At 40.4% G+C, this 14,536-nt stretch overlaps 1 protein-coding gene across 1 annotated transcript in view; it reads right to left on the reverse strand.

Annotated features, from left to right (window-relative positions):
- LOC122229894 overlaps nt 1-14,536 on the reverse strand; it is a 44,579-nt gene that overhangs the window by 21,081 nt on the left and 8,962 nt on the right. Inside the window, exon 3 of the mRNA XM_042955457.1 lies at nt 13,412-13,644. Within this exon, the coding sequence (XP_042811391.1) occupies nt 13,412-13,644 (233 nt within the window). The remainder of the gene's footprint in view (nt 1-13,411; nt 13,645-14,536) is intronic.

A 14,536-nucleotide genomic window follows, 5' to 3' on the forward strand; every position in this document is an offset into this window, starting at 1 on the left:
AGGAAACATTGCTACAGGGCATAAGAAATCTAAAAGATGAAAGGTATTATTGGTAACTTCATTCCAACAAACTAGGTAAAATGAGCTGGAAAGAGACATTGGTCATGTGTCTCTTGTGTTCCTCCAATACTTGATGGGTATGCCAAAAATGCAAGACAGTGCCTACTCTTTCCCTGAGCCATTTCCCAGGCTGGCGTTTAACCTGTTTATCTCAAGTGAGTAACCTTGAGATATGAGGTGATGCCTCCCTCCAGGAAAAAGAACAGGCTTGCTTACTTCTTGCTATAAAAGTGGTGGATTCCTCAAGTTCAGTGTTCCTCAGACATGACATAAACCCACTGCATGTGTAGCATCTACCTAAGCCTCTTCGTGTCACCCCCCGTGGGACTTGTGAGCAAGAAGAACCCCTGCAAATATGCTGACAGTAGCACTCGTTGCTGTGCCGTTGGGTAATAAAGTCCTTTGTCTCTGTTCCAGGAGTTTTGTGTTTTCTGCCAGCATCCATGAAACAGTAACAGGTTAATTGATTAGATTGTAAGTGGGGTAAAATCAAATCCAAGACCTGACAAAATGTGTAGATGGCACTTAGGTAGGATTCTAGTGATGGTAAAGATATCAAATCCACACTCTATCCCTGCCGCAAAAAAGTAATCTGGAAAAAATTGTCAAAATAATCATTTGAGGGCTCTGGAAATTGACCGAAGGCAAACAAATTGCGAATCATTTATTCATTTTTTCAAACCCTGCGAATTTTGGGCCAGAGTAGTGAGAGTCTGTGGCATTCTTGCCAGAAGCAGACTCCCCAAATGGGTTGGTGCAACATTGCCACCAGGGTGAGGTCAACATTCAAAGCCAGGAGCTCCACTGCTAGAGGGAGCTAACTTGAGTTGGAGTGGATGACATAAAGGCCATACCTAACAGTGCTGGCAGTAAAAATTGCAAACCTGGGAGGAAACAAATGGGGAAAGCCCATAGCTCTGAGCCTGAAGTTTGTGCTCTCATATGAGGTAAGCAGCAGACCAGTGGACTAGCCAGAAAGTTAACAGGGAGACCTTCAGTGGCTCAAGATAAGCTCTTCACATATCTCTGCATGACTAGGAGGCTACATATATGTATACACAGGGGAGACACAGCCTGCCCCTGTAGATATTTTGCATTTGAACCCTGGTTCTAGCACCATGTGACTGTGGGCAAGTCAACTTAACTGTTCTGTGCTTTGGTTTCTTCATCTATATGATGGGACAAAAAAATATTAAGAGGAGTAAGTAGATTAGGTAGCATAAATATAGAACATAGAAGAGCAAGCGTATAGTATTACAAAAGAGTTTACATTATTATTTCTTGAAATGGGGTATAACACTTGGCCAGAATCCTTAGGGAGATTTCCAGGATTCACTCCAGATCTATGGAATAAAAATCTCAGGGTCAGGGGAAGGAACCTGAGAAAGAGGAATACTTTACAATAGATTAGTTGATTCTTATATATCACCAATGTTTGAGAACTACTACTTTCGGGTAAGAGGTTATAATTTTCCGTATAGTGTCTGTGTCAAGATGCCTTGAGGATTGAAACTATCATATGTATATCAGTACCTCCATTGCCTAGCACACAGTAGACATGTAGTCAAACATCTATTGAGTGGTAGAATTTTATTTAAAGCTAATCAACCTCCAACCCTCCAAGTCCTACAAGGTAGAACAAATAACAAATTGGACATAGAATTTAAATCTTTTTATTAATATGAGAAAGCTAAATTTACTGTAATATCATATAGAGCACCGATTCTTTAAAACCCTTTGAGTCACAGACTCTTTCGAGGATGTGAAGAAAACTACAAACCCTCCCGAAGACTGAAGATACATGTAAAATCTTCCAAATAATTTTAAGGGGTTTACCCGAAGTTAAAATCCTCTCATGTGAAAACTGACTTGTCTATCTCCTAGAACAGAACAGTAAGTTCTTGTTTACCACTGAGTCTCTAGTTCTAAGAAAAAAAGCATAGAACATAGTTGGCACTGGATAAATACTGGTTGAATGAATAAATGAGTCATTCATGGATAAAAAGATATCATCTGGGGTCATCTGAAACTCCTTGAGTGACCCAGGGGTGAGGTGGAGAACCAAAGTACAGGTGTTGCACATTTTATTCATGACCAAGAGGTAACCTTGGATTTCTGGAGGTGGTGATGAGAAAAGAGGTCATTTTTTTAAAAAAAGGGCTTTTTGTATGTTTTTGAGAGAGGGAGATGGGGGAGGGGCAGAGAGAAAGGGAGACAGAGGATCCGAAGAGGACTCTGCACTGACAGCAGAGAACCCGATGCGGGGCTTGAACTCACGAGCCATGAGATCATGACCTGAGCCGAAGTCAGACACTTAACTGACTGAGCCACCCAGGTGCCCCAGAAAAGAGGTCACTTGGATCAATGTTCTCACCGAAGATAAAACTGAGGAAACACAATAAGCGTCCTCTCGAAGATGTAAAAGATGGAATCTACCAGGTCAAACTAAGGAAGGAGGATTAGAGTTCAGGAAATAGTGCCAGCGCTGCTTTTGCCCTTGTGCTGAATTGCCAATCTAGAGGAGTCAGTGCAGAGGCAGAGTTGTATTTTCATCAACAATTAGAGTTGGAGAGACAAAGGTTGCGTTTGGTATCCACCCAAAGACTGGAGCCCAAGGGCTGTAACCTGGAGTGGGGATACATGGTGCAGTGGATCATGTGGAGGAGAACAGAACATCTAAACCCTAAGTTCCAGACTGCTAATGACCTCAGGCACTTGGCAGCAAGAAACAAAAACCTCTTAAGGAAGATGAAATCATCTCAGATCTTAAATTATTTCTGTATTCTTTTCCAGGTTTTTCAAGCAAAGCATCAAAGATAATGCCAGACAACATGAACTACAAGCAACATGAACTACAGATGGCAGGAACAGAACTGGAGCAGGCTGTAGATAGTGGAATTAACAGACACAAAGGATAATCCATGGAAATAAAATCCTCATTTAAAAAATGCAGCAAGGAACCAGATAGCATACCAGTGCAGATTAAGGAAAAGAACCTTGCCAAAAAAAAAAAACAGAATTAAAAAATGTAAAAACAGAGGGGCAGCTGGGTGGCTCAGTCAGTTGAGCGTCTGACTTCAGCTCAGGTCATGATTTTGCAGTTTGTGAGTTCGAGCCCCACGTTGGGCTTTCTGCTGTCAGCACAGAGCCTGCTTTGGATTTTCTGTCTCCCCCTCTCTCTGCCCCTCCCCTGCTTGTGCTCTCTCAAAAATAAATAAAACATTTTAAACTATATATATAGGGGCGTCTGGGCGGCTCAGTCAGTTGAGCGTCTGACATCGGCTCAGCTCATGATCTCACTGTTCTTGAGTTTGAGCCCCGCATCGGGCTCTCTGCTGATAGCTCAGAGCCTGCAGCCTGCTTTGGATTCTGTGTTTCCCTCTCTCTCTGCTCCTCCTCTGTTTGCACTCTCTCTCGCTCTCTCTAAAAAATAAACATTAAAAAAATAAAAAATATATATATAAACAGAAATTATGAACTCAGTGAATGAGTCTCCTGGCAAACTAAAAATAGCTGAAAAGTGACTTCATGATTTACAGGCTATATAAGAAGAAACTATCTAGGATGACACAGAAAAAATAAACACAATACACACAGAAAAATGAAGACAGAGGAAACATACCAAGAAGGTCTAACATGTGTTTACTTAGAATCCCAGAAGTCAAGGACAGAGAATACTGGGCAGAGGAAATACCTAAAGAATATAATTGAGAGTTTTCCAGAACTGATGTATCAATCCACATATCTAAGATGCCAAACAAAACCCAAGTGGAAAAATAAAATGAAATCCTCACTTAGACACAGCATAATAAAACTGTGGAAAAGCAAATACAAAGAAAAAACCCTGAAAACAGCCGGAGGAAAAAGACTCCACTAGTTTCAATGGAGTAAGAAACTAACAGTTGATTTCTTCATGGCAATGATAGGGAAGCCAGAAGACAATGGGAAGGTTATCTTCAAGATCATCACCCAAAGAGAATTCTATGTCCAGAAAAAATTGATCGCCTTTAAAAATGAAGGCAAAATAAATACATATCTAAAACAATTTTTTTTCAAGGGTAATCTATTTTTGAGACAGAGAGAGACAGAGGGAGACACAGAATCCGAAGCAGGCTCCAGGCTCTGAGCTATCAGCACAGAGCCTGACACAAAGCTCAAACTCATGAACACAAGATCATGACCTGAGCCAAAGTCAAACGCTTAAGCAACTGAGCCACCCAGGCGCCCCATAAAGACATTTCGGAAAAAAAAAAAAAAAGTGAAACTGCCTCCAGCTGAACTGCACTAAATTATCCCAGATGGTAGTTCGAAGACACAGCAAGGAACAGAGAGCAAAAATGATGGCAAATATAGGTAAATCTAAATGAATGGTGACTATACAAGACAATAACGACTTGTCTTTAAAGAGATACAAAATACATGACAACATATAAGTTGAGAGGGAGGTAAATAGTCATGAGGCAATTGTTATCCAATGTCAAATAATTTAAATCACACAGAGAACATATTCTCTAATAACAGTTCAATTATAACTTAAATAGCTATGTTTGAACATGAAGAACTATAGCTCCAAATAATATCTGTGGGTCAAATTATAAGTAATAATGAGCGCAGAGTATTCTTTGAAATTATTGAGTAACTAAACTAGATATCTACGCTTGGAGAATGGAGGTTGTGGTTTGCAGAGCTCCAGAACAGCCTCCACATTCCTTCCCCATCCCCAGATCCATACCCTTGTGAGGGCAGAACATATAACTTGCTTCTTACCAACAGAATAGGGCACAGGTAAAAGGATTTTGGAGATGCAGTTAATGTTCTTATACTGTTGGCTCAGAGTTAGTCAAAAGGGATCTTATTCTGGGTAGTTTTGACCTAATCTGGTGAATCCCATCTGGCCTTTTCTGAAAGAGACTCAAAGTAGCAGAGTCTCTCTTACTGGCCCTGACGAAGCATACAGTGGAGACATGGTCTGGAGAGGCAGCCTCTAGTGGCAGAGGGCTGCAAGGAACTGAATGTGGTCAACAATCTGATGAGTTTGGAAGAGGACCGCAAACTCCAGCTGAGAACACAGTCCAGGGTAAGTAACTGATGCAGCCTTGTGAACCCCTGAACAGAGGACCCATCTAAGCTGTGCGTAGACTCTGGCCCATAGATACTGTGAGATAATAAAAGTATGCTGTTTTATTTTTATTTTTTTGAGAGTGCGTGCGTATCTGTGCTTGTGCATGAGCAGGGGAGGGGCAGAGGGAGAGGGAGAGAGAGAATCCCAAGCAGGCTCCGCGCCCAGCATGGAGCCTGATGTGGGGCTTGATCCCACGACTTTGAGTTCAAGACCTGAGCCAAAATCAAGAGTCAGAGGCTGAATCGACTGAGCCATGCAGGTGCCCCAAAGGTATGCTGTTTTAGATGGGAAAATTTGTGGTCACTTGACATAGAGCATAGAAAATGAACATACAGCTGAAGTAGCATTTAGAAGGAGATCTCCAGTTTTAAATATATAGTTGACTAGAAAGGTGAACATTTGAGCTAAATATCCATTACAGTACTACAGAAAAGTGACAAACTCAACCTAGAAAAAAGGAAATCATAAAAAGCTGGAATCAATGAAACAATGACAACAACAAGAAACCAAAATATTGGTTCTTTGAAAAAAAATAATACAGATGACACCCCTCTGAAAAAAGCCTGGGCAAGTAAAACTAAAAGATGATGAAAGAAATAATAGTATAAATTTGTATGCCACAAATAATAGTATCAGGAATGACAAGGGGGGGACATCATTACCGATATGGCCTATGTTAAAAAGAGGGCAGGAATAACACTGTGCTAATAAATCTGAAAATGTAGATGAAGTGGACAAATTCTCGGGAACATTCAATTTGCCAATATTCTACATGAAGAAATACTCTTATTAATAGAAAGAAAATTTCAGTGCCTGGGTGACTCACTCGGTTACGCGTCTGACTCCTGATCTCCATGACCTGGCTCAGGTCATGATCTCGTGGTTTGTGGGATGCAGCCCTGCATCGGGCTCTGGGCTGACGGCATGGAACCTGCTTGGGTTTCTCTCTTTCCCTCTCTCCCTTTGCTCCTCCCCTGTTCATGTGCTCTCACTCTCTCTCAAGACAAATAAATAAACTTAAAAAAAAAAAAAAAAAGCTATTTAAAAAAAAACAGAAAGAAATTTGAATTGGTATCCCACAAAGATGCCAGGCCCCACACATACTTCACCTAAGATTTCTAATAAACATTTATGACAGGAGTAATGCACATCTTAGAGACACTCCTCCAGGAAACAGGGAAAGAAAGCCACTCTCCAACTCATTTTACAAGGCTATATCATTGTGATATTAAGCAAAAATCTTAAAATAAGCCAAATCAAAAACAAACCAATCAAATCATGGCCAGGTTGGTTTTACTTCAGGAAAGGAAGGTTGGTTTAATAATAGGAAACCAATCCATGTAACGAATCATGTTGAGATTAAAGGTGGGAAAACAATTTTTTGCAATACAGAAAGAGCTTTAAAAAAAATTTTTTTTTCTTATTTATTTTTGAAACAGAGAGAGCACAAGCAGGGGAGGCGCAGAGACGGGGACCCAGGACCCAAAGCAGACTGCACTGACAGTGGTGAGCCCGATGTGGGGCTAGAACTCACGAACTGTGAGATCATGACCTGAGTCACCCAGGTGCCTCCAGAAAGAGCTTTTGATAAAATTCAGCAACATCTGTGATTATGAAAAGCTCTTCACAAACTAAGAATAGATATTTCTCAATTTAATAAAAATACCATAAACTGCTTACAGAACACCTGGAGTGCATTCCCAAAACAAGCATGCCTATTATGACCACGTCTCTTCAACAGCGTACTGGGGGTCTGCCAATGTGATTAGACAAGAAAAAGAAAGAAAACCACAAAAGTTATGAGGAATGGAAAGAAAAGCAAATCTGTTCTGACTTGTAGGTGATGTATTTGCATATTTAGAAAGTTCAAATGAATCTATAGAGAAATTACTAGAATTGAGAAGCGAATTGCAGCAAGGTTACCAAACAGAAAAATCTGTTTAAAAATTTTATTTCTGGGGCACCTGAGCGGCTCAGTCAGTTAAGTGTCCAACTCTTGGTTTCGGCTCAGGTCATGATCTCAAGGTTCGTTGGTTCGAGCCCCACATCGGGCTCCGCACTGACGGTGCGGAGCCTGCTTGGGGACTCTCTCCTTCTCCTTCCCTGCTCACTCTCTCTTTCAAAATAAATATATATTGAAATTTTTTCAATTTCTGTGCACCAGCAACAAACAAAATTTAAAGACATCATTTACAATAGCATCTAAAATATAAAGAAAACAATTATTAATGTAACAAAATTTATGGAATGCTTTATGAAGAAAATCACAAAACTGTTATCAAAAGATCTAAGGAAGTCCTTATCAATGGAGAGATGTTCATTCACTGGAAAATGCACTATTATAGAGAGGATTAATTAAGTATGATTCCAACAAAAATCCTAAGACTTGTTTTGATGAAACTTGGGCAAATTCCAAACTTTGTACAAAAATGCAAAGGATAGGGGCGCCTGTGTGGCTCAGGTGGTTGAGGGTCCGACTTAGGCTCAGGTCATGATCTCATGGTCTGTGGGTTCCAGACCCACGTCGGGCTCTGTGCTGACAGTTCGGAGCCTGGGCCCTGCTTCAGATTCTGTCTCCCTCTCTTCTCTGCCCCTCCCCCGCTCGTGCTCTTTCTCTCTCTCAAAAATAAACAAACATTAAAAAAAATTTTTTTTAAATGCAAAGCATAGATGACAAAGATGACAGCCCAAATCTTGGAGAAAAAGGTTATAAAGATGCTTTACCTAACATCAAGAATTTTTTTTCTTTTTAAGAGAGAGAGAGAATATGAGTCGGGAGAAGGGCAGAGGAAGAGATAGAAGCTTAAGCAGGCTCCAGGCTCAGCATGGAGCCCAATGTGGGGCTTGATCCCATGACCTTGGGATCATGACCTGAGCCGCAATCGAGTCGGGACATCAACCAACTGAGCCACCCAGGTGCTTCGGAAATTATTTTCATTACCAGAACATTGCTGATCTCTAGTGGGGAAATTCAGGGATGTGATCAGGAAAGGATACCCAAAAGCCTTCCAGGGTGCTGGCAAGGTGGCATTTAACCTGAGCATTGGTGATATGAATGTGTTACATTATTCCTCTTTATATACATCTAACAACTTTTTTTCAGGCTTATTTTTTTTAAGTTTATTTTGAGAGAGAGAGGGGAGAGAGAGGTAGAGAGAGAATTCCAAGCAGGCTCTGAACTGTCAGCACTGAGCCCGATGCAGGGCTCGACCCCATGATTTACAAGATCAGGACCTGAGCCAAAATCAAGAGTCAGACACTTAACCTACTGTGCTACCCAGGCGCCCTTAATAACTTCTGCTATTATGTCCACTTTTATTTACCATTTTAAGTTTAAAATTTTGTTACAGACGATAGAATACCAGTTCTTAAAATATAGGGACACCTGGGTGGTTCAGTTGGTTGAGCATCCAACTTTGGCTCAGGTCATAATCTTGCAGTTTGCTGTCAGTGCAAAGCCGCCTTTGGATCCTCTGTCCCCCTCTGTGCCTCTCTCAAAAATAAACATTTAAACACACACACACACACACACACACACACACACACACACACACACAACGGAAATACATCTAAGTGGACGGTGGGATGAGTGGACTTTATTCTTCTAATTATTATTTTTCAAACTCTTGTGCTGCCTTTTCTCTTTAATTAAAAAGATTGTGCCAGACCAGCGTTACTTCTAGTAGATCTTGATTTCTGTGAGTAATAGGATCATTTCTAATAATATCTTACGGATAAAATGGAGAAATGTAGAATGAAAGACAGCACATTTGGTGGTCAGGGATAACATCCTTGTATTTTCTTCCTGGATTTGGAAACAACCATGACAGAGAAGTCAGACCAAACATCGCTTCTATTATTAACGAAGTAAAAGAATGTGTTTTTTTCAATATTCAGCAATGGGGACTGGCCAATAGTCCACCTATCTCTGAATTAGAGATTAATCCACTTAACCACTGGCCTACCTAGACAACCATGAGCTTCCCCTGTGGGGAGACAAAGTTAAAACTCCTCGGGGAGTAAATCTTTTGATCTACATATTCTTTTACTTCTAGCACCCTGAAAGGTCTTAAGCCTCTCTGAGTCCATTCCACTTCACTATTTACGTAACGTTAGCTGCTCAGAGACCTATCCTGTCTCCCCAACTAAGTTACGTTCCTGGTGGTCAGAGTACCATACTCATTTCTGAAACCAGAATTCTAGATCATTCATGCACATGATAAATACTTTCATATTCGTGTTATGTATTTACTTAAGAGCCGTAAGAATACAGGCTGCGGTAAAAACTTCAGAAACTTCAGACAGATCAAGAGACTAGAACTGGACCAATGAGGAAAATACAGCATTTATTAAGGGCTTGTATAGGGTGGCTACTGATCCTAAGTGTTGCGTAAACGTCTCATTTTATTCTCTTTATAGCAGCTATTACCTTAGCGACAGGCGAAGACACAAATAAAGTTAACACAATCACTTGTGTGAGGGCACACAACTATAATTTGCACTTGGCGGTGACTCCAAAGCTAAAGCCCTGAACTGCTGCTGAGCTATAGGGAAACCAAGAGAGCTAAGCCTTCTGAGATCTCTCCTTGGTTGGTGTCCGTAAGGCAGTACTGACTGCACAGTGGTCGCGGGAGAGGCCTCGGGAGCCAGAGCGCCGTGCTTCACACTCAGACTGTGCTAATGATACCGAGATACAGGGGGGTTTCTTAACCTCTCAATGCCTTCTTCATCTCCTTGTCTGTGAAATGGGAAGAATATCCTCAGTGCACAGGATTATCGTCAAGATGAAATGTGTCCATGCAAGTAAAGTACTTAGCGCAGCACCTGACTGCACATATCAACCTGTATTTACTGCTAGGTCTCTGCTACTTTTGTAGAATTTTGCCCCGGAACCCAAATGTCCCCTGTGAGTACATCATGAAGGGTAAGAAAACAATTGAGGAAACTTGGCATTATACAACCTAAGGCTAATTTACTTAAAAACAAAGAGCTTTTTTTTTTTTTAATTTTTTTTTTCAACGTTTTTTATTTATTTTTGGGACAGAGAGAGACAGAGCATGAACGGGGGAGGGGCAGAGAGAGAGGGAGACACAGAATCGGAAACAGGCTCTGAGCCATCAGCCCAGAGCCTGACGCGGGGCTCGAACCCACGGACCGCGAGATCGTGACCTGGCTGAAGTCGGACGCTTAACCGACTGCGCCACCCAGGCGCCCCAAAAACAAAGACCTTTTTAGGGAACTGAGGACTTTACTCCCTTTCACCCAAAACTTTCAGTGAGAAAATGCAAAAAGGTTTAAAATGAGGTAGTTTAGAGGTGGTATTCTTCTTCTTTATCATTCTTTCTTGGCCAGTCCCTGAGATGTCTAGATGAAACACCCAATAAAAACCACTCTCTCGCTACAAACTGTACTCCAAGCTGCAAGTTTTTAAGAAGCTGTAAAAAGACAAATCCTGACAGAAACAAGTGAAGTCAGTTTGTTGAAAGATTTTTTTTTATTCTACAAGAATTGATTGGTGCAATCCTGCAGGACCCACACGTGTTTAGAGAAATTTTTCTTTTCAAAAGTAAATGAAAACCCCCTTTGAATTATTTATATATTAACTTCTGAAAACAATAGTCATAGGGTCTGCTTTGTCCTATAGAACTATAAATGTTACACAAACTGAAGCAAAAATGGATGTACAGAGATTTAAATGAAACCTTCCAAAGAACAAAACCGCTCCTCGGTCCACTGTGTTTTCAAAGTTGATTATCATCAAACCAGGATGAGAGCTGTGAACCACAAACCGTTTGTGTCTTTAATAGAAAAAACCATGTTTAGATTAATTAGCAAAGTAGTATCTTAAAATGGATCTTCACACAGTTGATATTTTAGTAATAAACCTGTATATCAAGGCCCTTTCCATTATTTATTTTACTTTAAAAATATATACAGCTAAGGATGTTAAATATATATTCTGAGCCATATGTCTAAACATAAATATTTGGGAAATTCAAACTCTTCCAACAAGTTACAAAAGGATTAAAGAAACAAGAGGAGCTACAAATTATACAGCAGGAGGAAGAAAAAAAAGTTCTTAAACATTTAGGTCTGGATAGATCGGTATTTTCTGATTTCAATATACATACCCAGTTGAGAATAGACAGCTGTCAAACTTGAACCAGTTACAGAGAGTGTCGACTAAGCCTGTACTATTTTCTACAACAGGAAACAACGGTGACTTCAAAAATTTCAAGACAGCTCGATAGTTTCATCAGAAGTTATTTGTAGTAATCGTCTAGTATCGTGTAGTTCTGGGAGGCGCAGACTGAATGACCGCATTACCTAAGCCAAACCAGGTGCACTGATGCTGCCTGACGGGGATTAATTATGGTGGAAGGTATCGGAACACAACAGAGCAGACAGGCGAGCGGAGAAGGACATATAACGTACACCCGTGCGGATCAATCACGTTAACGCTAGTGTTTCAAATCTAAATATACAGGGACACTTATAAAAGCTGCAGGACAATCCCGATACAAAAACCCAGAGATAAACCTGCAAAATGGTCAACTTCAGTTCCTAGTCTGCTGCTGAATAGCTTAAAGAGTAGCTATTTGGTCTTCGAGGATTTGAGAATGAAAGGGGTAGAAACGTGTTCATCCCTCACTGCACTGTAGCATCTGAAATGAGCAAGCGCAACACCTTTGAATTTGTTTTGCTCTTACGTGCACAGCCGGTTCTACTTTTTGAAGACATTTAAAGATAGCTTTGCACTGAGTTAACTTCTAGTCCACAGTGGTTAAGTGACTAGAACTGCCATCCCATTAGCATTCTACGGGACAGTCTTGTTCAGCACTGCTCACTCTGGGGTGGGGGAGGGAGGCACGGCAAAAAGCAGCTGCAATTCTTTTTTTTTTTTTTTAACAGCAGAAAAGCTTGAAACACCTACAGAGTTTTGCATGTGTCTTGTATTCTATTCTGGAACACCTGAACAAAATCTTATTTCAATCAGCTCGGTCTATACAAGTTATAAAATACAAACACAGTCTAAACCCTATAGCGTACAGGATATGCACTGTTTAATATTCATTAAATGCAGTACAATTGATGAAGATTATCAAATAAGAAACACACCGCATTCTGAAGTTTTAGATCATCTTCGGGTCACTGACCAGAAATGTACAAATTACATGTGCAAGACAAAAAACAAACAAAAACCAAAACACACACAAAAAAGAAAGGATAAAATCCAAAGAAACCAACTTCCCAGTGCAGCACCCCCCTCAGGATATGGCACTTTTACAATATGAATATTACAGCGGTCAATTTAAGCCGGGAATGACTCAGACAGTGAAGCCACATTAGGGCAAGAACCAGCCCATCAAAATGTTAAAGTAAAACAGATGAACTTTTTTCTCTGTAAAAGCACTGAAAATGTAATATGCGCAGACAACTCACTAAAACTTTTCTCATTTCATTTGCCTCCCGATGTAGGATCTTAAGTTATTCTGTAATTATTCTACTTGTTTTAACAGACTGATTTTTAAGGCCTGTATAAATGCTGTTACGTTGCTGAAACCTACTTTTTTCTCTGTGGTGAGAACGTCTTCATGGAAAAAAGAACATATCGGCTTAAAAATCACAGAATGGAGACAAAAAACAAAAGACTGACAGTTTCCAAGCTAGTAAGAAATAAATTATACCACGATCCATCGATTTAAAATTATATCAATATTAACTAACATTTCCAGGGTGGCTCCCCCCACGCTCAAATTAAACAGTGCAGACTAGGGCCTGGTACAGTGAATCACATTTGGTTTTCTGGAAAACAAAACTTTACTATAAACAATTAAAAGGCAATTTTCTTCCTCCACAACACACAGACATTAAATGGAAGGTTTTTAAAATATCCACTACCTCTAAGAAAAGTACTTTTAAATGGCTAAAAGGAATCAAAATACCAAAGTTTAGTATGCGAAGATATAAACAACCAAGAAAAGATCATTGGTGCTGAATATTGAACATGAATAGCCCAAAATAAGTTCCGAAGTTTTGTCTACCTTTACAAATTAAAAAAGGTGTCCTTTCCACAGTTTGGGGATATGTGCTGTAAATCCCCCCCAACAAGTGTATGAGTAAGGTTTAAAAATGTTGCCAATAGTAAGTTCTTCGGTACCTAAAATTAACCAGAGGACAGCAATATTAATGGTGGCAATGGTGCAGCAATTCTCAAAACGTAGTTACGATCCAACACGAGTTGTGGTGGTTCTTTTATCTGAGAAAAAGCTTTTCAGAAGAAATACCTGCCCTATGCTAACCACCAGAAGAATGAGGGCTTCTCCTACTGACCAATAGGCCACTCTTGTATTTAGATCTTCTGCTCGGCTTCGGCCTTGGGCTTCTCTCAAGCGGAAATGAGTCTGATAGTCGATGACAGACTTTAGAGCTTCATGAATTGAAACACAGGCAGATTCCATCTAAAGAGAGATAGGTGCAGTTAGTAGGTGGGACACTTTTTGCCCTATCCATCTAATATATTCATCTTCCAGTTAGATCTCAATTCCTCATCTGATCTAACACACCACTGAACTGGCACTCACTCACTCACCCGCTCATTTACGCCACTGGTTCCGGCAATGCAACCGGCCCTTCCCTTCATCCCCACTAGGACAACTGGTGAGGCCGGAGATTTGGTGAGGCAGCGGCTTGCCCCAAATTGGAAAGTCACAGCGGTGGTACCTGCCATGTGCTAGACAGAATGCTAAGCTGACAGCAGCAGAAATACTTATCAGTGACAGTGGGTGGTTACAGAGTTTCAAGTTCAGGCTCCCCCAGGAGGATGAATTAGGAGGCAGAGAATGGCAGGGCAGAAAATTTGATCAATAATGAGTACAAAGTCCAAATAGATACAAAAATAAACCAAGCACCAGACAAAGTTAACCATCTTAAAAGCAGTTGAGTCTGAAAGTGATAGGTCAGGGCGTCAGTGTCTTCTTTAATTTATCAATTTGCTGAACATGTGTCCTCCCTCCTGCCAGTCAACCAACACATACGTTCTCAGTGGGAGGAAGTTTCAGTTTCACTGTGTAATCCATTTGCCAGCCTTCATCTGATGACACCTTACCTTTCTATACATTCATCACACTATCTGCTTTGAGAAAGGGTAAGTGTCTAAATTTTTTGTTTGTACAGCAGAGTTTAATATTTTTCTACTGCTGAAAACTTAATCCTAGTGATGAAATACCTGCGTTATTATCATACTTATTCTACATCACAAACCATGTATTAAGAATGTTACAAACAATCTGAGGGTTTTCTCGCCCTTATCGCTAAGGAAGGAACTGTTGATATATACTGTGCACAGCCACA

Source organism: Panthera leo, chromosome A1 (assembly GCF_018350215.1).
Source record: "Panthera leo isolate Ple1 chromosome A1, P.leo_Ple1_pat1.1, whole genome shotgun sequence".
Lineage (NCBI taxonomy): Eukaryota > Metazoa > Chordata > Mammalia > Carnivora > Felidae > Panthera > Panthera leo.